This window comes from Peromyscus eremicus, chromosome 14 (assembly GCF_949786415.1).
Source record: "Peromyscus eremicus chromosome 14, PerEre_H2_v1, whole genome shotgun sequence".
Taxonomy (NCBI): Eukaryota; Metazoa; Chordata; class Mammalia; order Rodentia; family Cricetidae; genus Peromyscus; species Peromyscus eremicus.
In genome coordinates, this window is record NC_081430.1 from 61,128,943 (window position 1) to 61,152,957 (window position 24,015).

General features: G+C 55.6%; 1 protein-coding gene across 2 annotated transcripts; it reads right to left on the reverse strand.

Moving 5' to 3' along the window:
- Positions 1-3,482: 3,482 nt before the first annotated feature.
- Positions 3,483-10,109, reverse strand: Nudt14 (nudix hydrolase 14). 2 transcript variants are annotated; one of them, XM_059279462.1, is made up of 6 exons: positions 9,985-10,109; positions 7,290-7,333; positions 6,815-6,879; positions 6,392-6,629; positions 4,298-4,369; positions 3,693-3,807 (listed from the first exon to the last, which is right to left on the reverse strand). In XM_059279462.1, the coding sequence occupies exons 1-5, from the start codon at positions 10,063-10,065 to the stop codon at positions 4,342-4,344; spliced, it is 456 nt and encodes a 151-aa protein (XP_059135445.1). In that variant the 5' UTR covers positions 10,066-10,109; the 3' UTR covers positions 3,693-3,807; positions 4,298-4,341. The 2 variants fall into 2 exon arrangements, with proteins under 2 accessions (XP_059135443.1, XP_059135445.1); XM_059279460.1 differs by lacking the exon at positions 4,298-4,369 and having other exon boundaries at positions 3,483-3,807.
- Positions 10,110-24,015: the final 13,906 nt, after the last annotated feature.

Below are 24,015 nucleotides of genomic sequence, written 5' to 3' on the forward strand. Positions count from 1 at the left end.
AAGATCTCCTGCAGAAGCAGCAGGCCTGCAAGGGTGGGCCAGCATCCCCCATACCTGGCTCTGCACACTCAGAGTGCTCCCACCCCAGCCTGAGCCCAGGAAGCCCACAGGCAGGTAGGCTAGTTGGGGGGCACGACACAAGCCAGGCCTGGCTACACACAGGGACACCCCCCAAATAAGGGAATTGGAGTGTGTGTGTTAAGAGTCTTCCTGATGTTTGCATCTTTCAAGAAGACAGTCCCTTTGCAGATTCAGCCTCACTTTCCCTCCGGCCTGGAGACAGGGAGGCCACAGAGGACACAAGAGCCTTAGCTTTCCCAGCTTGCCTATGTTCACCATCTCTCTGAGGCACCCAGCCAAGCTGTGAACTAGGCAGCCACAGCCCTGACCTACCTGCAGGGACCTCTCTAAGGGTGGATGATATATTGTAGACCAGCAAACCGTAAGAGTCTAAAACCAGGTGCCTCCACACACCCCACTCCCACGCCCCATGAGACCCACAGGGTGGGGCAGCAAGGTGAGGGAAAGGAATAACATGCGAAGGTTCTGGGGCTCAAAGAACCTGACAAGGGCTTATGAGGACAAAATATCCAAACCAAGGTGGGTGGTAATACTGCAGTCTTCCTGCCGATACCAGTGGCAAGTCACAAAGAGCCTGGCTGGCTGTGTCACACCACGACTTACATTTGCATCAAGATCCCTGACAGTGGCCTGGAGGGGTGCAAGGGGAGGTCAGGGTGATGCCACGGTGCTGTTGAGAGGCACAGGTGTCTAGGACAGTGTCTAGGGTGTCCAGGCAGTGCAGGGGCTGGGGCGGGGGGAGCTCAGCATGAAATAGAACCCAGGGATAACCCTGCAGCCCATCCCTGTGTGCCTCCCCATTCCCTGCTGTCAGGCAGCTGTGGGAGGACAGGCCAGCAGGCAGAGCCACGGTGTGCTGACATGGACTTCTGTGTGACTGACTCAGCCTACTCCCACCCCCCTGCTCAGAACTGTGGGTGCAGTGGCTCAGGAAAGGATTCTTCATCAGGCCAAGACACAGGACTTACCTTGTAGGTATACAGGCTCCGAGGGGGTCTGTCCAACAGCATGCCTTGGAGAACAGGGAGACCTGGGTCTCCTTGGTTAGAAGAACAGCTAGTGACTATCAGGGCAGTATATTCAATACCTGGATGACACCTGTCATGACCAGGTGTCATCACCACAATGGTGATGACCTCCTCCTCCTCTTGGGGACCACCACCTTACCTGATGGTGACCAGCAGATGCTGAAGGTGTGAAAGGTGGCCACTTGCATTGAGTGGGACCCTCCCCTGGAAATCCCCTCCCTGCACTGATTTCGGCAGCTTTCAGGCAGAATTGCCAGGGGCAGATGGACCTGCACGTGGAGAACTGTTGCCTCACACACCCTTCAAACCTAATGCTTGCCTTCGTGCTGCTCCCAGTATACTTGGGGGCTCAGAAACCCTGACCTGACCCCGCGGGGTCAGCTGCTCTGCCCGTTCAGGAAGGCCTTCATCACCCATTGGGCATGACTGACTCCCGCCTGGTGGCTCTCGCCAAGATCCCTAACACTTGAGGTCCGGGCCTGTTCTGAATGGGTGCTTAGCTTGAGCTGGATAGGCACAGAGGGGCCTCAGGACCAGGCTGAAGGATGAGGCAGCCCAGGATTTGGACGGAGCTGGCTGGGCTCAGGAGTGAGCTATGCTTCCGCCCATGTCCTGTGATGCTAAATATAGCGGCCAGGGAGGGGAGTTTCCGGTTACAGCCCCCCCACCCCAAGCCGGGAAATCGATGCCAGCTCCATTAGGCCCAGCAATGGTGCCGGCTGACTTGCCCGCCAGACTGCAGATCAGAGTGAGGGACTGGACTTTACCCAAGCCCAGGTGCCCTGACTCCTAACCCATCCTCCTGCCCTCCAGAGCCCTCCCCCACTCTGCCCTGCAGACAGCGAACACCCAAGGGCAATCCTGAGGGTCATGGGATTCCGATGGTGGGCATTATGCAGCTGCAGGATGTCAGGGCAGGGCATAGATGGCAGTGGCTGGATATACTCCTGTCCTGGGACCATCAAGGTGAAGCTGGATCACTGTGCCCCCCTGTATTCAGCTCCTGGACACACACCACATACCTAGGGACCCTTCCCTAAAATAAAATAAAAAAATTTTAAAAAGAAAAGAAAAGAAAAGAAAAGCTATGGTTGCTTGTCTGGCCGGGCCCCACCTAAATTGCTACAAACATTTGCATACAGGTGGTGCTATCTGAGCAGTCCACACATCACAGCCTCCTCAGGGTGGTGCCTCAATGTCACACCTACCTGGGGCATAGGGAGGGGGTGAAGCCAGTGCCCCTCATCCTCCAGGGCAGGGCAGGGGGCTGTAAGAGAACAGAGGGCACCCCACCCACCTCAGCATCCCCATCTCAGTGTCTACGATTAGGATTCCAACACTTCAGCTCCTGGCCTCATACAAGGGGACACTGAGACACAGAGCCCCAGGACATGCTCACAGACAGCTCGTCACCAGAGTGCCACTGTACTAAGTTACAAGGGGGAAGGGAGCATCTCTCCAGGATACCTCGTGGCCCTCGTCAGTGGGATGTCATATAAGATGCTGACTGGAGGGTTTGAAGCTCTGGGGAAAGGCACAGCTGGGCCACTATTCTGCAGCCTGACCTTACCCAAGACATACCAACTTCTGGATCCCTCAGACATCCCCCAATGCACCTTTCACAGGGCGGCTTGAAGAATGTGCCTGTGGTCCAGGTGGCTGGCTAGGTGGGACAGCATTCCCTTTTGTCCATGGCAGGCACTCTGGGGACCTGGAGGATGGCTCTGAGCTATGTGCATGCCTCTCGTAGCCCCACCCTCAGGCCAGAGAGCAAGGCCAGCAGCACTGTGAGCTGTCACACTCCTGAGGCAGCGCTATGCAAGGACCAGGCTGCCCACACCAAGATGACTGCCCTAGATGCTCATCATGGCCAAGCCTGCAACATCACTTGTGTCCTACAGGCCAAGTGAGGTCCCCTCAAGTCACGGAGAGGGCACTGGAGATGCCAGATACAGAGTATCCCTAGCCCTGAGTTCCTAGGCAGTGGCAGTGCTGTTCTAGCCCAAGCCCAGGCATGGCAGGGACCCTATATCTGCCCAGATCAGGGAGTATACACTCTCTGGAATGGGCAGGACTGTACCCATTTCCTCTCAGCTGAGGCCACATTCCGTCTCTCTACTCCTGCAGATACAGCTCACGTTGTGCACAGGGAATGGTGGGCCTGTCCAAGATTGAACACTTAGCCTGGTCCCCCCCCCCCCCCCCCCCCGAGCTGGCTACTCCACCTGACAACATCCCAGGCCTGCCGCACCAGCCCCCTGACAGCCATCTGCCTCCCAGGGCATCCATCCACTTGCACAGTCTGAGGAGGAACAGAGGGGTTTGTATGGAGACCTTGTTGCCCCTCAAGACAGTGATCCTCACCCCAGTGACCATCAGTGAAAATTATGCAAGCTTTATTGAGTGTGTAGGGCAGGAAGGTGAGTGGACGGGACTGGCCTGTCCAGCCCCAAGGTCTCACTGGAGACTCAGGTGGGGAACCACGTGGCTAAAGAACCAAGAGATAGCGAAGATAACACCAAGAGTCTTGGGGATGTTGGGGTTGTCGGCAAAGGCCTGGGCCTCATCCATGTTCAGATGTATCACCTCGATGAGTTCCCCCTCCTGAGCCAGGCCTCCACCAGGCCCACTTCGCTGGGCATCTGTCACCTCTGCGTAGAACATGGTCTGCCTGGAGCCAGTCAATCCTACTCCAGACCTGTCAGGTAGAACAGGGGGCACTGAGACACCATGGCGACCCTGCCAGCCACCCTGCTTCCATGCCTCTCTCTCTGGCTTTCTGATGGGCAGAACTCTTGAGTGGCTTCACCCCTCCCAAATACCACTCCTGGTGGGTACATCCATGTCATGTATGCCCTCTAGAGTGGGGGAACCCGATGCATGCTGGGCATGCCTTCTGGCACTAGACTATCATCTGGCGGAGGTGGGGGGGTCTCACTCCAATTAGGAAAGGGATGTAAAGAGCACTGAAATGATTTTGATCATTGGGCTGGAGAGATGGCTCAGCCACCAAAGACTAGACTCGCCATCCAACGGTCAAGACGAATATGATGACTGGCATTTAGGGAAAACAAAAATGTCAGAGGCATCATACACATATCACGGACCCAGGACCCTGCTCGGCTACCGGACTGAACTCATCCCAAGGGAGATACCCGGGTAGGCCTGGCCTAACCAGGTGAACTCACACGACGGCTTCCAGCTCAAAACTGGAGAAGTCTGATGCTTTCTGCTAACAGAGACCAGAACAAGCTGCTGTGCTGTAAGGAGACACATGGCAGGGACCTTCAGGCATCACTGAGATCTAAGAGTGGTTCCTGGTCATCAGCTAGTCAGGAAGTGGCCGCGATCCCACAGCCACAGGAATTGGAGTGTGCTACCTTTGTACGGATGTGGCTGGCAGCCCTGAATGAAGCTTATGAGACCCTGAGTGGAAGACCAAGGACCCTGGACATAGACTGGATATGCAGAAGCCATGGGGTCATAAGCAAGCAGAACTAGAGTCTGTGATAGGCTCTTAGAATCTGTTCATTAGGCCCCTGCCCATGACGCCTGCCGGGTACCCAACCAGGGCCTGACTTCCATAACTGCTAAGGCCCAAGCCAGGCCGGCCCACATCAGCAGCTCCTGATTGATTGGGGAGCCATGGAGAAACCAGAGACCGGGTGTGGTGGTGGGGATCATAGACCTCTTCACATAAAAGGGCAGATTCCAACACAGTTCCAGACAGGTGCAGGTGGGGAAATCTCTCAGCAGGACACTTCATGGAGGCAGGAGCAGAACTGGGAGATACTCAAGACCTCCCAACCCCCAAGAGGAGGCTGGCCATGCCCAGCTACCTCTTTATGCCCACAGAGCCCTACCTGATGGCCCATTTTCCTGACAGTCACGGCCTACACCTGTGATTGGAATCAGCCACCGGTCTCAGTTCCCCAACTCATGAGGGAGACAGCTCCAGCCTGTGGTCTGGCCAGGCTAGAGGCTGCCTCCAGCCTGGGCAGGCTCTAATGTCATTCACACAACAAAGCAACAATAGTCATGTATGACTATCAAGGGAGTGGACTGGCTTACTTCTGGTCTTGGGCAGGGAACCATTAAGTGGGTAAGCTCTGATCTGTTCAGTCCCAGTGAGACCCACAGGGACAGGTGCTCCGACTTTCACTTAGCCTTACCCTCAGTCATGCTTCCTCACAGCCACACCCTCCTCTTCGAAATATAAGTCTGAGCAGGATGATCACTAGCCGGTTCTCTAGTACCTTCAGTTAGGACACAGCCCAGGGGCCCTGCCTATGAAACCTCTCAAGACAAGGTTCCCTTGTCCTCAAACATCTGCCAGGACCCCCCACCCCAAAAGCTAACTTCCTTCCCGCCTTCCATCCCGTCTGTCTGCTCCACACACCAGCCGAACTCCTATGAAGGTCAGGTTCCTTAGATTCCCCTGCCTTAAACACTGTCATGTTGGGAGCTGAAGGATCCAGGAATCACTGTCTGTCCAAATGGAAGACATAGAAAAGGACACAGACCAGCCCTTCAGAGGCGATGGTCAACACTGGATCCAACACGGTCCAACCACCGCTAGGTGCTAGAGTGAGGTCTTCAGGGATGGAGGCAGGAGGGCCCTGGCTGGGTGGAGAGTGCCAGGAGAGAGGTGGCAGGGACTCTGGCCCTTTGTGGTTGAAGGTGGGCTCAGGCCCCTGTAAAGGTGGTCAGAAGGTGGTGCTCAACCTTGTGGGGTGACAGGCACCATAAGACCCTTTTTCTGCCCTAAGATCTCAGGGGTCAAGGCTCCACACAACACCCTGAGGCAAGGGGCGGCTTCCCATTTAAATAAGGTAGCCCTGGTTGGCTGCCTGAGGGAGGCATGGGTGGCTGGCACCTGGGCTTTAGGAGGGGTAGTCCCTCCTCCTTCCCCTCCCCAGGACTTGTCCTTCCCTCTCATTCCTGAGCCACCGGCTGAGAACAGAGCTGTGACTCACCCCACCCCCAGCGCCCGGTGCTTTAATCCCACAGGAAGTGGGGCATCTGTCGGCAGCAGCTGCCACCCAGAGCCCAACCCCACATGGCTGGGGCTGCAGGGTAGGGGCACAGGGTTGAGCATACTCCAGAACCAGCCCCAAAGCACCAGGTCTGGCCCAGCCTAGGAGTTGAGGCATGGTCCATCAACCCTCTTCCAGTCCTGTGCTTGTATACCCTCAGGGACAGGGTTCTCACCCACTCCCTGACAGTCTTTCTTACCCTTTAAACCACACTAGGTAGCAGCCCACCCTGCCAAGCCTCCTTACATGTACGTGGCAATTTGACGCAGGTCGGTGGGGTCCAGGCGATAGCCACACTCTTCCCAAGCCTCCTTGCAGGCCACTTCTTCTAGTGAGAGCCCAGGTTGGTCCACAATGCCGGCACAGAGTTCCACCATCACTCCCACTGAGCCAGGCAGTGCTGGCTGAAGTTTCTGGGGCTGGTCCTGGTCCACAGCTGCCAGAGACCCTGGGAAGAGGCGCTCCACCTCGCCTGCATATACAGCTGGTATGGGGGGAAGCACGGCCACATGGTGGTCACCTCAGAGTAATCTGGGCCCGGCACCTCTTGCTGGAGCTCAGTTTCCCCTAGAAGCACCACTGCATCAGCATTCAGACGCTCAGGATCAAGGGCCTGGAAGCATGCTGCAATTCCCCCTTCCCAGTTCCTGCCCACCCGGCTGGTCTCACCTGGCCGGAACTGCTTCACCAACACCAGGCTTCTCTGAGAAGAGTTGAACATGAGAATGGTCACACTGCATGAGGGAGTGAAGCTCAGTAAGAACGCGCAGTCAGGCCGTTGCTCAGACAGCAAGGCCACACAGTCAGGCCAGGGCCCTGACCTGCTAGGTTCCAGTTCACAGAACAGGGGCAGGGGGAGAAAACACACTGGGCAACTGGGAGAGTGGAGGCCTCTGCTGGCCAGTTTCCCAACTGTCACACCCCTCACAAACTGCGTTAGCCCATGCTCTGGATCCTGAGGAGTAGGATCAGCAGATCTCTTCAGCCCTAGGAGGGGCCCTGGTGTCCTCAGCTACTACATTCCTTAGCCACCAGGCCTCACGGACATGAGAGCCAGAGACTAGGTTGAGATGGGAGGTGTCTGAAGACACCAAGGAGAGCAGAAACTGGGGGACTGCCTAGTGGCCAGGACAGCGCCTCTCACCTGTCATGCGTTTTCATGAAGTCCCAGGACTTCTGGACACCGTCCTGAAAGAGGCAGGGTAGCAGTCAGGAAGGGTGAGTGGCTGCCAGCAACAGATGGAGGTACATGGGCCAGACAGACCCACTGAGGCAGCTCCCAGCAGGGAGGCTTGCTGCCTGCCTGCACCCATCAGGAATGGGGACTTGCCGCAGGTGAGGGTAGACGAGGTCTCCCCAGAAGTCAGGGCAGCCTGGTGTTCCGGGAAGGGTAAGGTAGAAAGCCCGGGCAAAGGCATTTCATGAGCACAAAGTACTACAGAAACCTATGTTGCCATCAAGTGTGGGAAGGAACTAGGGGGATACAGGAAGGGCAGATGTGACACCCTTAGGTGGGGCAGAGAGGATCGCAGGTGGGCAGAGCAGAAGTCAGGTGTTCACTGCTGAATTTCCCTTGGGCCACAGGACAGTTCACACTGCAGTTGTGCGTCGGGCAGTGAGTCCATGCCCCACCCTGCTGCAGGCTCAGGCTCTCTTACACATCCCGTAGTCCTGCTGATCCTGCATGTGGGGCAGGCTCCCTAGATCCATGCAGCACTCAGGAGACAGGTAAGGCGGGCCCTGCGGTAGAGGACAGCTAGACCGGATGTCAACGGTGCCTTGTATACCAGGTTAGGAAGGCCCCACCTTTCATCATCAAGATGCCACGTGGTAAGACAGGCTGTGTCTGGGGGCTGGAGACCTAGAGCCTATTCACCCCAACCCTTCCTTTGGGTCATTCAGCGAGCCCTGGCCAGCCTACCACAGATGCTGGGGCTCCACCCAAGCCGAAAAATAGACAGGGGCCTGGGCCCCAGAGACAGAGCGGTGGGCAAGGAAGAGGGAGATGTTGAGGACCCGCCACAAGGGCTTCCTCGTGTTGGCCTACAGGTGGAGAAGGGTACTGCTACGCATGGGAGAGCCTCACAGGTGAAGGTCCCAAAGCAGAAAGACTGACGCGAGCCTGCAGGCAGAGGTATCCTGGGACGGTGGTAGCAGCCTGGTTTCCAGGGGGAAAAGAGAGCCAATGTCCTGGGCAGGTCAGGCTGCCCAGGAGGCCGTTGAAGCCCCACCCCACGGGGCGAGCCCGGGCCTGCCTGACATCCCGCCACCCAGGCAGGCTCCAAAGAAGGCTACCTGCCCAGGCTGCAGTGAGCCTTGTGTTGCCTACCCTCACACTTCCATTCCCCTAAGTATCACTCCAAAGGACCCTCCTGACCCAAGGTCAAACATTTTGTTAGAGCCGTGGGAAGAGCCGGAGAAGCTGACATTGGCAGTAGGAGGGACAGACAGGCCTAGGAGGTCGAGGTGGACACAGGCTGAGTAGGGCAACTGGGCCCCTGCTTTTGGTCTGACTGTCTGCCAGACCTCTTTTGGCCAGGAGCAGCAGTCAGTTAAAGGCTGCCATTCCCTAACCAGTTCACAGCCCAGCCTCAGTATCCCTCAGCTCCTGAGGAAATGCTACCCGTCCCCTGCCACTGCCATGAGTATGGCTGTGGCCTGCTCAGCTGAGCTCTGGTTACCAACCCCATCAGCGGAAATGTGCTGGTGGGCTGCCAGCCAAGGCTGCAAAACCACCCCACAGCACTTCCCAGGAAGTAAGGGAAGCACTGTTGTCAGGGGCCATAGCAGAACTAGCCTGGACCACCCTGCTCCCAACAACTGCCCACCAGAGCCTCAGGTCCTGTGTACGAACAGCCACAGTGTCCAGCCCCTGTCACCAGCCAGTGAAAGGGAAAAGGAAAGTGACCCCCATGTCCCTCAACTGAACCCAACTGCTCCCCCAAGCCTGTACTACCCTTGGCTGCACTCTGGGAGAGGAATTCTGTGTCCTGGGGTCAGGAGGACCTGTGCCCAGCAAACACATGAGGGCCAGGGGGATTTTCAGGCTGGAGGCCGCCACGCTGGACACTGGTGACAGGGATGGATGTGACAGGGAGGATGGGGGTGCTGGGCAAACACCAAGCCCTGGGTGGTTTGACCTGGGCTGAAACCCAGTCAGGGCTACACTGACCAGGTCAGGAAAGCAGTGTGCATCTGATAGTACAGCGAAGGGAAGTAAGCAGAGGCCGACTAGACAGGGCGGGCAGAGCAGAGAAGACCCACCCTGCTGGAAGACCACAGGGTGAGAGAAGAGAGAGGAGGCAGCAACCAAGCTCAACAAATGTTTTCTGTGGGCCTACTATGTACCCCACGGTGCCAGCAAGAAAGCTATGGACGGCCCTGTTGCTCTGGGAAGCACCTGGGAGCTGGGAAAGGTTGAACTGGGGAGGCTTCTTGGAGGCAGTAGCCTTTCCGCTAAGGCTTGAAGGAGGAGCTAGAAGGAATGAGCAAAGAAGGGTGTCTCCCATCACAAGGTAGGCTTCTTTCCCCAGAGTTCTTCCTGCCCTGAGATCCAACTGCATAAAAGTATCGATGGGCGGTCAGAAATGGAGGGCCAGTCAATCTGCCTTGGAGGGAAGAGAGAGTATTCTCCAATGTCCTTCCTTGGCCATTCCAGGTTAACTGAGTCTGAAAACCGGTGGTCAGGACAGCAGGAGGGCGGAGCTCGGGCTCAGAGAACCAGTTCGGGGCGGAGGCGTGAGCCCCGGGGGCGGAGCCAAACCCGGGGGCGAGACCGCATAGTCGGTGGGGTTAAGTGGGGTGAGCAGAGAGGCGCGCGCGCGCGAGGGGCAGATCACCTGGCGGTAGTGCAGCCTGAGAGGCCGCAGGTAGGGCGAGCGGGAACAGAGGCCCACGGTCACCCCCTCGATGCGCTCCATGGGTGGCGCAGTGGAGAGTCTTCCGCAGACAGGAGCTGGCGGGAGCGTCTACGCACTTCTGGGCATGCCCAGTTCGCGCGGAGGGCGGGCCGGAGGGCGGGCCCCAGCGCGCTGGTAGCACCTGCTGAGTGCAGCGCGCAAGGGAGGCGCTGTCAGGCTGGTCTCCAAGCCCTAGAAAGAGGATGAGAACCCAGTAGGGTAGAGGAGGGCTTTGTGGTACTTGAAGCCTCCAACGGGTAGGAATCAAAGGGGATCGCCGGGGTAGGTGAGCCGAGCAGATGCCTGCCTGCCCCTGATTAGTAACAACTCCACCCCTCCCCAAGCTGGGAACCAGGGCGATCACAGGAGCATACAGAAGGGGAGAGTAGGAAGACTCCTCTCAGAAGAGTCAAAAGAGAAAAGGCTGATGAAGGAAGGCTAGAGGAAGAGCCCCAGCCCAGGTAGAGGCTGACCTGGCCTGGACTGCCCCCCAGTCTGAGAGAAAGTGCAACTTGTCTCTGGCTGTTTCTCTTCACAGAGGCCATGTTGTTCCTTACCGCACTGCACACATTCACCCAGCCAGAGAGGGCTTCAGAACTCCTCCATCACAATGTCAGTCTAGATGCATCCAAAGGTCCAGGCCACTCCAGATTCAAGGGGAGGGGATTTCACAATATGGGGCACATGGGTCACAAGACTAGCCAGCCATTCTTGAAGACTAGCCACACACACACACACACACACACACACACACACTCCTACCTCTCCTAAAGCACTGTGCTTTCCAGCTTTAAGCCTGGCCACCAGGTGTCCTGGAGGTCCAAGTGACTTCCATCCAGGGGCCCCTCTAGCAGCCCACCCCGGCCAAAGGTGTCTTCCTCCCATTTCAGAGGCCTCTTGGCAGGCCTTTCCTCCCTGGGGTGTGTGCAGACAATAAGGACCAGTCGCCAGCTCCTCAGCAGTGCAGGAGAAGGAGGAGGTTACAGGGCCTAGTGTCACCGGCTGGGGGCTATAGGTGCACTCTGGGCACCTGGGCCTGCCTAGCAGGAGAACAGGAAGAGCCCACAGCTCCACAGGACAATATGATCACATCTGGGGCCCCTGATAACTAGGGCCACTGTCACCTCAGGGCCTTCAAACAGCCACACCTACAAAACTCTCTTTGCCCCTTTAGGCTCCATGTGAACACAAGCAGGCACACAGTAGGGCAGATCCTATACCCAGGGAGCTGTAGGGCACAAATGGTCTGCCCACTGCTGGCTCCAGGATGGAAGATGCTCTTAGATCGTGTCCATGGCCTGGACACGTCTAGGTGGGTGCTGGGTTCTGTGTTATCTCGTGGGATGACAGGTAGCCTGTAGGTCTGGAGACTTAAGGATGCCATACACCCTGAGGATCCTAAGAGACAGAGTGGCTGGAAGGACTGTGTCAAGGCTGGGAGACCAGGTAGCTCTGGAATACGAAGACCTCGTCTTTCTGGTAACCTGACAGAGCTGAGACCCTGCCCCTATTTTCCTGTGTGTCAGCTGTGGCAGAGCAGACATCCGGGAAAAATACCCATCCTCAGCTCTCTCCATGCCAGCCCCATTCCAAGCAGAAGTCATGCCCAGCACCCCTTGTTGGAATGTGCTTATTACACATAGAAGGGTGACTGTGACCAGGTACAAAGCCCTAGCTGGGATCAGCTTCCTCCAGCACTGGCGGGTTGCTTTGCTATCTGATTATCTCCAGGGGCTACTTCCACCCACCTGTAGGCCACTGAGGGCTTTGTGGGACCTCACTTCTGCCTGCCTCCCTTGTGCTGGACAAGAGCCTGAGTGCTGTGCTGGCCGGACCTTCCGAGTGCCTGTGTATTTGCTTGGGACGGCTGGGCCAGAGTTGCCAAGGAGCTGGGGATATAGGCCAAAGTCAAAGTGACTTCTAGGATAGAGAGAGGTAAGCAGTGCTGGCCCCAGTGGGTGGGGCTAAGGCTGGTGAAGTTCTCTACATGGTTGTCCTTTTTCTGCATTTGAGTTTTTTCCAGTACAGATTCTGCCCCACCACACACACTTCTCAGTGGTTTTGAGGGTCTGACTCTGTAGCCCAACCTCACCTGGAACTCCTAACCCATCACCTGACCGCAGCCTCTGGAGTGCTGGGATTACAGTTGTGAGCCACCACAGTGGACTGAGAACAGATAAAGGTGTTTACTATTTGATGATGCAAGCCTGGTGACCTGAGTTCAATCTCTGAACACACACAAAAGTAGGAGAGAGCTGACTCTACGACAGTTGTCCTCCGTGTGACACCCCCCCACACTGCCACCATCGCATACCCTGTGTGTGTAAATATGCATGCCTCTCAGAGTTGTTGGGTGTCTTCCTCTACCACTGTCTACCTCATTTATCCTGCCTCTCTCCCCAGGAGCTGAGCTTCCGGACATGCACCCTGGTTTTGTTTGGGTGCTGGGATCCTCACGCTAGTACAGCCTTGTCCCCTGCGCCATCTCTGGCCCCTCAGAGCAGATTTCAAGAGGAATAGGTCCCATACTACCAGCCGTGGCCTCAGCCTTCCTGAGCACGTCTTGGGCATGCATGCATATTCTCTGCCAGACTCTGTGAAGAGTTGCAGCAGGCTTCTGTGGAGTTAAGAGTGAAGGACACAGAATCAGGATATTGCCAGGTTTTCTGGCCCAAACAACTGGAAGGAGGCCAGTCGAGCAAAAGCAAGTTGTGGTGTTTTGCTGTGGGTGGAGATTGGGCTTTGGCATCTCCTGACTGTGAGGCATCTCAGGGGACATGGGTGTCTATAGCAAAAGGATGAAGTTGGAGCCTTGCGAGGCACCAAACACAAAATTAATTCAAATGGACCAGAGCCTTGGGCAAAAGAACCAAGGTTTAAAACTCCAAGGGGGAAAAAGGGCAGACACTCACGACATTCAACTGGTCAATGACAGCCAAAGGGAAAGCAGTCAGATTGGACTTCATGCAAAATCTATCGGGGCCAGTGGTGGCACACGCCTTTAATCCCAGCACTTGAGAGGCAGAGCCAAGCCAATCTCTGAGTTCAAGGCCAGCCTGAACTACAGAGTGAGTATACAGAGAAAACCTGTCCAAACAGAAGGAGGAGGAGGAGGAGGAGGAGGAGGAGGAGGAGGAGGAGGAGGAGGAGGAAGAGGAGGAGGAGGAGGAGGAGGAGGAGGAGGAGGAGGAGGAGAAGAAGAAGAAGAAGAAGAAGAAGAAGAAGAAGAAGAAGAAGAAGTAAAATCTCTGTGCATCAAAATGCGACTGTGAATGGACAAATGAATATACAGGTGTACACTCTGCCATGCAATGGAGCACTGCTAAGCCTGAAAGGAAATTGTGGCACATGCTACAAATGATGACCTCTGAGGCGGAATGAGGTCAAAAGCCAGTCAAAAGAACCATGTGCTTCCATTCATTCATATGAGGTCCCAGGAGTAGTCCGATTCGTAGACACAACAGATAGAAGGGGTGTCTGGGAAGGAGGCTGGGGACAAGATTTTAGTTTGGGATGATGACAGTGTTCCACAATGAGCACAATGACAAGTGAGTTTAATGCCACTAAACTGCACACTTAAAAGTGGTTACAATGGCCAGGAGTGGCGCATACCTTTAATCCCAGCACTTGGGAGGCAGAGGCAGGTGGATCTCTGTGAGTTCGAAGCTACCCTGGTCTACAGAGGGAGTTTCAGGATACCCAGGGATACACAAAGAAACCCTGTCTTGGAAAAAACAAACAAACAAAACAAGTGATTACAATGGAACATGGAACCTGTAATCCCAGCACTGAAGAGGTGGAGGCAGGCGACGCAGGAGTTCAAAGCCCGCATCTGCTACATGAGACACTGTCTTTAAAAAAAAAAAGGTTACAACAGTGAATTTTGGGTGTGCCTTAAGACAAGAAAACTGGCAGTATCAAAGTTAGCCTTGAACTTTCACCAATCCTCCTGCCTCAGACTTCCCAATTAAAGTGCTGGGGTAACAGGTGTGCACCACATGGGAGCCATCAACGGTGGGTGAGTAGCTGAAGGGGTAGCCAGCTCTGTTTCTCATTGCACACATAAAGCACTGCTTTGAATTTTGCTGGGGCATGTATTACTTTTTCAATTAAAATCATTTTAAAATGGTTAAGATGGTAAATGCTGTATTTGCGTATTTTACTCCCATTGAAACATTGTGAGGATGTGAGATGTGTGTGGTAGGGTGGGTTTTGTGTCAGAGGTGAGTGAGACAGAAGATGCCTGGGGAAGAGCCCAGAGAGACGTAGGGGAGAGGTGGCCGGAAAGGGCATAAGCAACATGTCTCACAGCCTTTGTCTGTATCCCCTCAGCTGTCTCCTCTGCTCCCCTCAAGAGGTGCAGTGAGGCTGCTGAGGCCTCCCCATCCTATGCAGGGAGACCTGGGGCATATGGGGCATCATTCCTCCTAGTGTGTTCTAGGAAGCTCTCTTGGGGCGGGTACCCAGCTCTGAGTCACTCCTCAGGGCCACCTCTCATGTTGGATCTTTCCCTAGATGTCTTCTACCACACGTTGCTGCCCCAGGGTCCCTTGCAGGCCCCTCCAGTACACAAGACACGCTCCTGCTTTCCTCACTGGGATTGGGCTCTGTCCAGCTGGCCGCCTGTTCCTGTGAGCTGATCTCCCCACATGTCACTGTAGACTCTGGGTCTCCAGGAGACAGCTGTGCTGTAGACTCGGGCACCAGGAGCCCCAGGTCTCCCTGCATGTTATCAGGCTGTGGATGGTTCTCACCTGCCCTCATCAACTCTGTTGCTCTGTCCAAGGAAGTGTGGTGACACCGGAGGGTCACATATAGGCCTACACAAGTGAGGCCAAGCCTGTGAGTCTGTGTATGGTGGTGACAATGGAAATGAGCTCTTGTGCTGCTGACATCTTTGACCCGCAACTGAGGCAGGTCCAGGCTCTTCCTGGCCAGCTTAGGAAAGTCCCTAGATGGACAAGGATAGCATGGATATTGTAGACAGGTGGCCAGGATCTGGGCTTCAAATGAAGCTTGGAGGAGGGCAGAGCTCAGAAAGGTTGCTCCCTCACCCTGCTGGGATGCCCAGACACTCTAGCGCACTGCCCTAAGGGTGTTGACAGGGGGCGCCAGCGTTCCCAACTTCCTATGAGGGGCTTGTGTCTTAGGCAGCCTGTCAGTAAGTGTAGTCCTCAGTTACAGGTGAGCACCTGAGGGCCAGGTGACACTACCCTACCCTGCCCCTCTCCACCTTTGTGCCCAGACCCATCCCCCAGCCATTACAGGCTCAGCTCTTGCCACAGGGCCTATATAGACTCAGAGCCAAAGTAAACAGAGGGCGGGGGTCTGCAAGACTTGCTGGAGCAGGCAGCTGCTGGACAAGCTACATGGTATGGGGGCAGTGGCCAGCCCCTGCTTCCCCTTCACTCCTGTCCCCCACTCCTGTGTGTAGGCAGCAAAATGACCTGGCTGGTCTAGCCCCCATCCCCCTAGGGCACCCTTCTTGTGGACGTGCTCCTGTCACCTCAGACTAGTGGCTGGACCAGGGCCCCACATTCCTAACCTCCAGGCGCCCCTACGTCTCAAAGGGAAGCAGTTCAGCCCAGAGCCCTAGCCTGCTGGTTTCTGCAGGAGCCCACCCGGAAAGCACTGGTCATGAACAATGCCTGCGTGTGATGAGAGAAAATAGTTCCATAGAATGGCAGTTTCCTGCATTTGTGCCTGTGCCTTAAGGGGTGACTCATGCTTAGACCTCCCAGAAAGAGATGGCCCCGGAGCCCCTCCCCACCCCCAGCTCCGAGGCAAAGCAAGGGTCCATCTTTCCCTGCAGCCCCTGCCCTCTTGGGCTTTGGGTCCCATCCCAGCACCAGGCATCACCTGGGCTAGCAGATGACATGGGAGCTTCCTGGTGGAAGCCTAGGTTCAAGTGCCAAGAGCTGGGTAGAACCAGTGAGGGGGATGCAGCTAGATTATCCAAGGACGAAAGGTCTAGGGAGAGAGGCCAGTGGCTCCTGGTCCTGACAAGGCCACTGTTCTTTGGACAGGGCCCTGTGATGAGGACTGACCATGGTCTGCATGGCAGAGAATAAACAGGGCCATTGGGGTGTGGACATGCCTTGACATGAGAAGGCTGAGCAGTGGCAGCCAGCTGGGATCCCATGAAGGGTCGAGCCACTATGAGTGGCATGTAGCCCTGAGAGACCGAGGCAGTTTTCTAGAGTAGTGAGTACAGCTTCAGGAGAGCTGACAGCTATCCTCCAACTTGGGGCCGTGCAGGGCAGTCTTTTCAGGCCAGAACTGTGAAGACAGAGCGTGCAAGGATACCTGGCTTTTCTGCCTACAGGTGGCACATGGGCAGCACACTTTGCCTCTTGGCATGCTCTAGGGGACCACTAGCTCTGGTTCAGTCCTCAGCCCGCCAGGCTGCCTTTCCAGGTCTGTTTCTAATGTAGTCTACGGGAGGACCACTTATCTCCCAGGTCCTCTGGAAGTTCACACAGCCCTCCCTTCTTCCAATTCTTGCCCTTCTCCTAGGGACATCACAGCACTCAGAATGACGGTTCCAACCTCTTCTGGGATGACTGTGGTCCCAGCTCATGCTGTTGCCCCTCTCACTTCCAAGGTCCCTGGCTCAGGCAGGGCTCGCCCTGCCCTCTCCTAAGATGGCCCATCTTGACTTCTCAGACAACCTGAAGGAACACAGAAGATTCAAGTCCAGGCCTAACTGCTCTCTCCCAGACCTTGTGGCCTCCGGCTGATCACACTAAGGGCTTCCTTCCATGCTCTGTTCACAGGCATCAGTATGGTAAGGCTTCCATCCCTAGAGGACCCAGGACTTCGGGAGTGCTGGCCGTTTGTAAAGGGCCACTAGGCTCTGCTCTGTGGGATGCTGCTTGCCCATGCCTTCTTCAGCACCAGCTTCACATCATGGCTAGAGAGTCTCAATAGACAAGACATGCCCAAGGGGCAAGGATCTGGCTGGGTGTGGCAAGAAGCTGGTTGGATGCCCATCAGCTCACCTTGAGCATTCCTGGCCCCACTCTGCACTGAGGTGAGTATGTAGGGAATCTCTTCTCGACCCAGGGAACCCTGATATCCTCAGCCACTTGCTGTCGTTTTTGTGACGTCCTAGCATCTTAGAAGAATCCAGGACAGGCCAGGAACTCTGGCTTTCTGGACAGCAGGGGCAGCTCTGCCCACCTGCCTGAGCCTTTCCTTGCCAACTCCTTGTATGTAATCCCTATTTGGAATATCTGCGTGAGATCCTGGATTTTGACTGGGGGCCGGGGCCTGAAAGAGGGGAGGCCTCAAAGAGGGGAGGCCTGAGAGAGATGTTTGGTTCCATATTAGGTAGTCACGGGCAGCTGGTAAGGACCACGGTGGACTGTGGACCAGTGGGCAGCCTTCCTTCCCTCTTCCACGGAGCTGACTCTTGGCCAGGTGGGGGTCCTCCAGAGATGAGCAGTCTGGACCACAGCCAGCCCAATGATCCCCACAAGGCTCAGGAGAGTGAGCAACAAGAGGACTCACAGTCCATGCCACAGTCCCTTTCTCAGTTGAGTCCCAGTGGATTATTCCTGTAGGGGAGGCAGTGGGAGTGGAGTTTCCACACCCGGACGTCTGAGTTCCATCCAAAACGGCGGTTCTTAACTTCTCTAAGCCGGTGACCCGGCGCCCCGGATCAGTAGGAGGCAGCAGACCTGGAAGGGGCATGGCAGTCTGGGGACCTTCCTCGGCCCCTCCTCCAGCTCTATAGGATCTGATCTCACGAACCCAGCCCCCACCACCGCTTCTCCAGGAGACATTCCGGCTCTCCCATCCACCCAACAGGCCTCGGTCGGAGACGAGCCCCCGAGACAGGACCCCAGGCCAGGCTGGCCTCCGAATCTTGGTTTCCTGCAACCCGCCCCCTGCTCGGTCCTGCAGGAAGTGGCCGCCTCCTGAACAAAGGGGCCGGCGGACAATGGCCATTGAATTGGGCTGGGGAGCTCGTGCGGGGACAGGCCGCCAGCTGCCTGCGCTGATAAGACCCTGCACACCCGGCCCAGTACGACACGGAGCTGTACGCGCGTCCCTCCCCACCGTGCGCCTCCACTGTAACCCACAGAAGCCCTGCGCAGAGAGAAGTCCAAAGCTCGTCCAGGCCTGCGCGTGGGTGGCTGGGGACCAATGGGAAGTCGGCGAGCCCCGCCTTCGGACCAATCTCGGTAGCGCGGGGGGCGGGGGTGGGATGGGGGGAGCCGCCCCGCCCAGAGCCTGGCACAGTTCACAGCTTCGGAACCGCCCCTTCTGGCTCCGCCCCTAGGGCAGCTGGCGAGGGGCTCCTCCCGAGCTGCCTAAGACCGCTGAGCAGCGCCTGGCTCCTGTGCGGCTCTTGAGTTGTTTTGTGTGATGTTTTGAAAAAAATGTTTTCTCCCAAAGCCTCAGACGTCATCCGTGTTGATGCTGGGAAACATCCTCGCAGGGCTGCGCTTCTCTCTTATTATTTTGGGTGGCATGGATGCCTGCATGGCAGGCAGTATCGCCTGGTTTTCTGCGAGAGTTGACGTGCTAGAGGGTAGCCGTGCTGGCAGCCTAGACTCTGCGTATATGCGCACAGCAGGGGAGCATCTGACACGCCCTTTGTCTTGCCCTTTACCCTCAAGGTGAAGTCAGAGACATATAAAAGACATATAAAACCAGGCTGTATTCCTGCTCCTGGTTGACATTGAGGATTATCCAACAGATAGACGATGTGCGCCCTCTGGGACCATATCTGGAAAACTCCTTGGGCCTCCTACTGCTCTGGAGGCCTGGATGGCTCACACTGGAGCCAACTCCAGGGAGGAGGGAAGTTGAGACTGCCTTTTACCAAGCCCCTAAGTCCCCACCCTAACCTGGGGCAGCTCTGAGTGAGCCCACAGAGCCGCGATTAGTATACCTGGCAGGCATCTGTTGTAGTTGTCAGGAAGAGCTCATCTGCCCCAGAATGACAGCATCATGGGGGAGGGACAGAAATTGGCAGGAGTAGGGACAAAGGCTGTACGTCTGTGGAAACTGAGACAGACCTCTATACCTGGTCAGAATGAGATGGCCCTGATCATTTCCAGTCTTGGCAGACCCCAGGCAGATGGGGCAGGGAAGGGTCTGCTTTCCTTGGCACTGTACAGCTCACAGTACTTCCTGCTTCATCGCTACGAGCAAGCAACCCCTACCCCAAGAAGTGCGGGCCTGCTAGCAGCTCCCCCTCCCCGCCACCCCTAGTCCTGAACTCAGGAGGGCAGGATGCAGTGAGTGGGGACAGAGGGACCCTCAAAGACTGCTGAAGCCCCAGGGGGCTCTAACTCAGTTCTGGTGGAAGAGAGCAAGGAAGGCTTTTTGGAGAAGGGAGCAGAGAAAAGATGCAACAGCAGCACAATGTAGACTAGGGTCAGGGAAGAGCCGGATGTTGGGGAAAGGGAAGCACACGGGAGTGGCACAAGGGTGCTGGAGTGCCAGGGCTTGATGAGTCGCCCTTAGCCCATCTGCTGCACTTCTTGCATTGTTTGAGACCATTATGCTGGCATCCCTGGTGAGAAAGTCAGCCCATGTGGTGACCACCTGCCAGGGTCCCGGGACTTAAGGCTGCGGTGCCTGGAAGACAGGGCAGGTATGTGGCCCTGCCTGCCGATGCAAGGGTCAGGCTAAGCAGTCCCTCTGTGGCTCTGTCTGTGGGCAGGCTGGGTGGTTGTGGCCATAGCATGGCAGAACACTGAGGTATGGAAGGGCTGCACTCATTGGGCAGCACTGAGAGGTCACCACAGGACTTTGGGTGGGGCTCTCAGTAGGCATCATCTGTTGTCACATCAAAGACTCGGTTAGTGTGCCCTTCCCGGGAGTGCACCATCTCCTGGGTACCTGTGCACTCCTGACATCGCCTGGTTAGGTCGATACACCTGTCACATTCTGGCCACGTTCTGGCCACGTTCTCCACACTGCCCTGATTAGAAGACCCTTCCCCTGGCAGCTGTGCGAGATAACCTTGCACTCACCAAGTCCTTTCTTGCCACACTATCTAAAGGTGCAGCTAGACAAGCCATGGGACAAATGTGTTCTGTTTTATGAGCCATCCAGGCCAGGCTGTGGACACCCAGGTCTGCAAAGGCAGATGCCCGCAGGTCTCCTAGCCCTACCACTCAGTCTGCAGGAAGTGGGAAGCCCTTGGCTTCCAACTCTGCCCTTTATCAGCCTTCATGGCTTCCTGCTGTAAAAGTGGCCTGCTCCCCCACCTTGGCGCCAGGACGTCGGATCAGTGGTGACTCACACAGCACCCAGCATGAGGACTCCTTGGCCCCATGTCCTTCTGCCTACCTTCACAGCACTTGTGCCTAGCCATTAGGTCTCACAACAAGCTGGCTTCTTCTCCAAGGCCCTCACAGCTGAGCTCACCTCTTCTTCTGAGCCATGACCTTGCTTCTGCTGGACTGCTCTACTCTGCAAAAAGTATGATACCCCAATCTCTGGACACCTCCTACCTACAGAGACCCATGCTGTCCCTTGTCATGGGGTCCTGCCCACACCTCCCCACACCCTATGTCTTCGTCAGTCGTACCCTGACATGCTCTCTGTTGCCACCCAGGTCCAGAGTATGTGGAGACCTGCCTCTTCTAGATACTTAAAGATTTTGTGCCGTTTTGGCATAGCTCTGGGAAGATGTCCCAGTGTGACTCCTATAAATCTCCTGCCCTAGGGCCTCAGGAAGGCTCTTCCAGGCCCTTTCCACCCTGAGTGCCTGCATTTCATGGGCTTATCTCTGAGCATTAGTGGACTGTTAGCAGAACCCTGAGGTATGTTGCCCCCTGGCAAAATTGACCCTCCACCTTTACCACAGTGTACCCTTTACCCAGCACACCCCAGGACTTGCTGTGTGTAAAGATTGGAGCTGGGGTTGGGGAGAACAGAGTGCCCTTGGCCCCTACATCCAAAAGGCTGGTGGAGAAGTGGGGAAGGACAGGCTGTTTGGGACTCTTGCCTACAGGGGAAGAAGCACTTCTCTCTTTTGCACAGGGCTTGTGTTATGTTAACCATGAAGTCCCTTGTCTGTAAGACCTGCAATCCAGCACTCAGGGCTTCCTGTCTCTGCCTGCTGAGCCTGAGTGGAGAAGGGGTGATGGTTAGTTGTTAACTTGACACAAACCATTCACCTAATAAGAAGCAATGTTAATTGAGGAATTGCCCCACAGGTTTGGCCTGTAGGCATATCTGTAGTGCATTTTCTTGATTGACATGGGAGGGCCCAAGGGCCCAAGCCACTGTGGGCCATGCCATTCCTGGGTGGTACTGGGTTGTCTAAGCAAGCAAGCTGAACAAACTTTGAAGAGCAAGACAGTAAGCAGTGTTTCTCCGAGGTTCCTGCCCTGACTTCTTTCAATGATGGACTGTGATCAGGACATATGAGTCAAATAAACCCTCCCCCTCTTCCCAAAGTGGGTTTGCTCAGCTTTTTAAAATAACAGCAACAGACTGGAGAGATGGCTTGGCAGTTGAGGGCACTTGTTGCTCTTGCAGAGGACACAGGTTCACTCTCTGGCACCCATGGGGTTCACAGCAACCTGTAACTCGAGTTCCAGGGATGATACCTTTTCCTGACCTCAGCATGCACCAAGCATGCACATGGTGTACACACATATCTGCAGGCAAAACACTCCCACATAAGATTAATAAATCTATGAAAACTAAAAACTATCACAGCAAAAAGAAGGCAAACTAGAACAGAGGAGTGTAACACCTGTGTTCCATCCAGCCTGGACATGGCCGTGTGCCATGTGACAATGCCCCCACTCCAAGTTCTCAATCTCAATCTAAGTCACTGCCAGCGGGCTGGGAAATCCTGTTCTTGAACAGCAACTTGTCTGGGGCACATCTACCAGGGATGTCCCCCCAAAGTCCTCCACAGGCTGCTGAGCCCGATTCCACCTCATCATCCTAGATTCTTCTGTTCAGAGACCTCTGTCCACCTTGCAGGCCCCTGAACACAGTCCTACCACAACCCATTTCTCCACACATCCTCATGAGCTTCTGTCAAGAACTTTACCTCAGAGCAGTCCCTGTTTTCTTCCACCCCACAACCTGTGCTCATGCAGGGTACCTCCCAGCTCTCCAGGTCCATTCTGGTCCTACCAGCCATGGCCGTTTTTGGAATAGAGGAAGGCCAGAGTGCTATTCTACTCAGGTCCTGCCTGGCTGTCTAGCAGGACTCCATTTCTCCTCTGTGGGCCTCTGCAGAGGGTCCCCCCACTTTTGTTCTGTTTCAAACAGTCTCACTCTATAGCCTATGCTGACTTTGAACTTACATTGATCCTCCTGCCTCTGCTTCTAGCTCTATGCCACCCCTCCAGTTCGCTTGCTAGATTCCTCACGTGTCAATAGACAGACACATCGTGTGCTAATCTCTCCCACAGCAGCCTGAAGGGGAGGCCTGGCTGTTCCCTGCTATACCACTGGCCTTACTGTGTCTGCTCAGTGAACAACTCACAAATGACTGAGAAACATATATTTTTGAGCCGTGTGTGTGTGTGTGTGTGGGGGGGGTGTTGGAGAGACAATTCTGGTAAAAAGCTTATGGGAGATGAAGGTCCTGGGGCTTCGGGTGCCCTGAGTAGTTTATTCCAGCCTCCCAACAGGTGATGGGCATAGGACAGCCTTCAGCGTCTCTATTATACTTGTCATTGAAGCGTGAGTGTGTGCATTGCGGAGACAGGGGAGACTTGATTAAACCTCCAGGGCATCTGCTTCCCAATTCTGTGTGTAGCTCTGGCTGTCCTGGAACTCACTCTATAGACCAGGCTGGCCTCGAACTCAGAGATCTGTCTGCCTCTGCCTCCAGAGTGCTGGGATTAAAGGTGTGCGCCACCACCGCCTGGCCTGTTGCTCGTTTTTACTTCAGTTGCAGTACACTGCTCTCCTATGGAGTAAGCTTGTCTGTAAGTAATGAGGGCAGTGGTGCCTGGCTCTTCAGGAATTGGGAGGTAGCTCAAGGCAGTGGAAATCACCAGCCCTTCTCTTGGGCCCAGCAAGTGCTCCTTAGCTGAGTGCTTAAAGGTGTGAAAACCACCTCAGCACGTCTATGCCACTTCTGAACATAGGCACTGAAGACAGCATGCTGATCCTTACAGCCTGTACCTCCATCCACTAAAGTCTGACCCTTGCCCCTACCCTAGGGCATTTCTGCAAGGGTCAGTCCAGTTCCACTGGGCAGGGAGGGGAGGCTGGCCATTCCCCAAGATACACTGTGTCATCAGGCCATGATAATTTCCAAAGGCTCTGCTGAGTCAGGTGCCTGGCTTGATAGCTATTCACAACCTTCATATTGGGGGACAGGAGTTACATCATACGGCAGAGTGGATACTGCCTTCAGCTCACCAAGCTTAACTAGACCTTCTCTCTAGACTTCTCCAATCTTGGCTCAAGCTGGGGGTCTCCTAGGCCAGTCAGACCCATCTGACAGCAGGGCTAGCCTGGGAGCTCAGCTTTGCTGCCCAGGTGCCAGTGATACCCTCTCCACTGTGCTGCTTTTGTCGGGCTGGGATGCAAGGTGCATTATGCATTAAAGCCCTCTGGAGATGTTTGGGGAGCACCTCCATGCTCCTCCCCATCCAGGATCAGCTGGGATGGCAGGAACAAAGAGTATGGCAGAACGAGACTCAGGACAGGCTAGACCCAAGGTCAGGTTGAAGACTGAAAGTGGGTGATGGCTGAGATGGGTTGGGTCCCACCAGCTTGGGGCCACTGCCCTCATGGGTCTTAGCCAGGCCCATTGTTTGGGGACAATAGCTCTCCTGATCTAGGTTCCTCTCCCAACAGGAAAACCATAAGGTCTGCCCATTACCACTGCCCACAGCCCCTTGAAGGCCTGGGCAGACCTCAGGCGCCAAGTGCAGCTTGGAACCTGGCTCCACCCTTTGCCAGCCTGTTCCAGCTCAAGCACCCTAGGGACATTTTTTTTTGGGGGGGGTGTTTCAAGACAGGGTT

Excerpts from the sequence above, each read along its gene's own strand:
- Nudt14 (XM_059279460.1), bottom strand. The coding sequence starts at position 10,065 with ATGGAGCGCATCGAGGGGGTGACCGTGGGCCTCTGTTCCCGCTCGCCC. Across the intron at positions 6,880-7,289 it reads TTCATGAAAACGCATGACAG|TGTGACCATTCTCATGTTCA; the intron begins GTGAGAGGCGCT and ends TCCCTCATGCAG. Across the intron at positions 6,630-6,814 it reads GGTGAAGCAGTTCCGGCCAG|CTGTATATGCAGGCGAGGTG; the intron begins GTGAGACCAGCC and ends CCCCCATACCAG.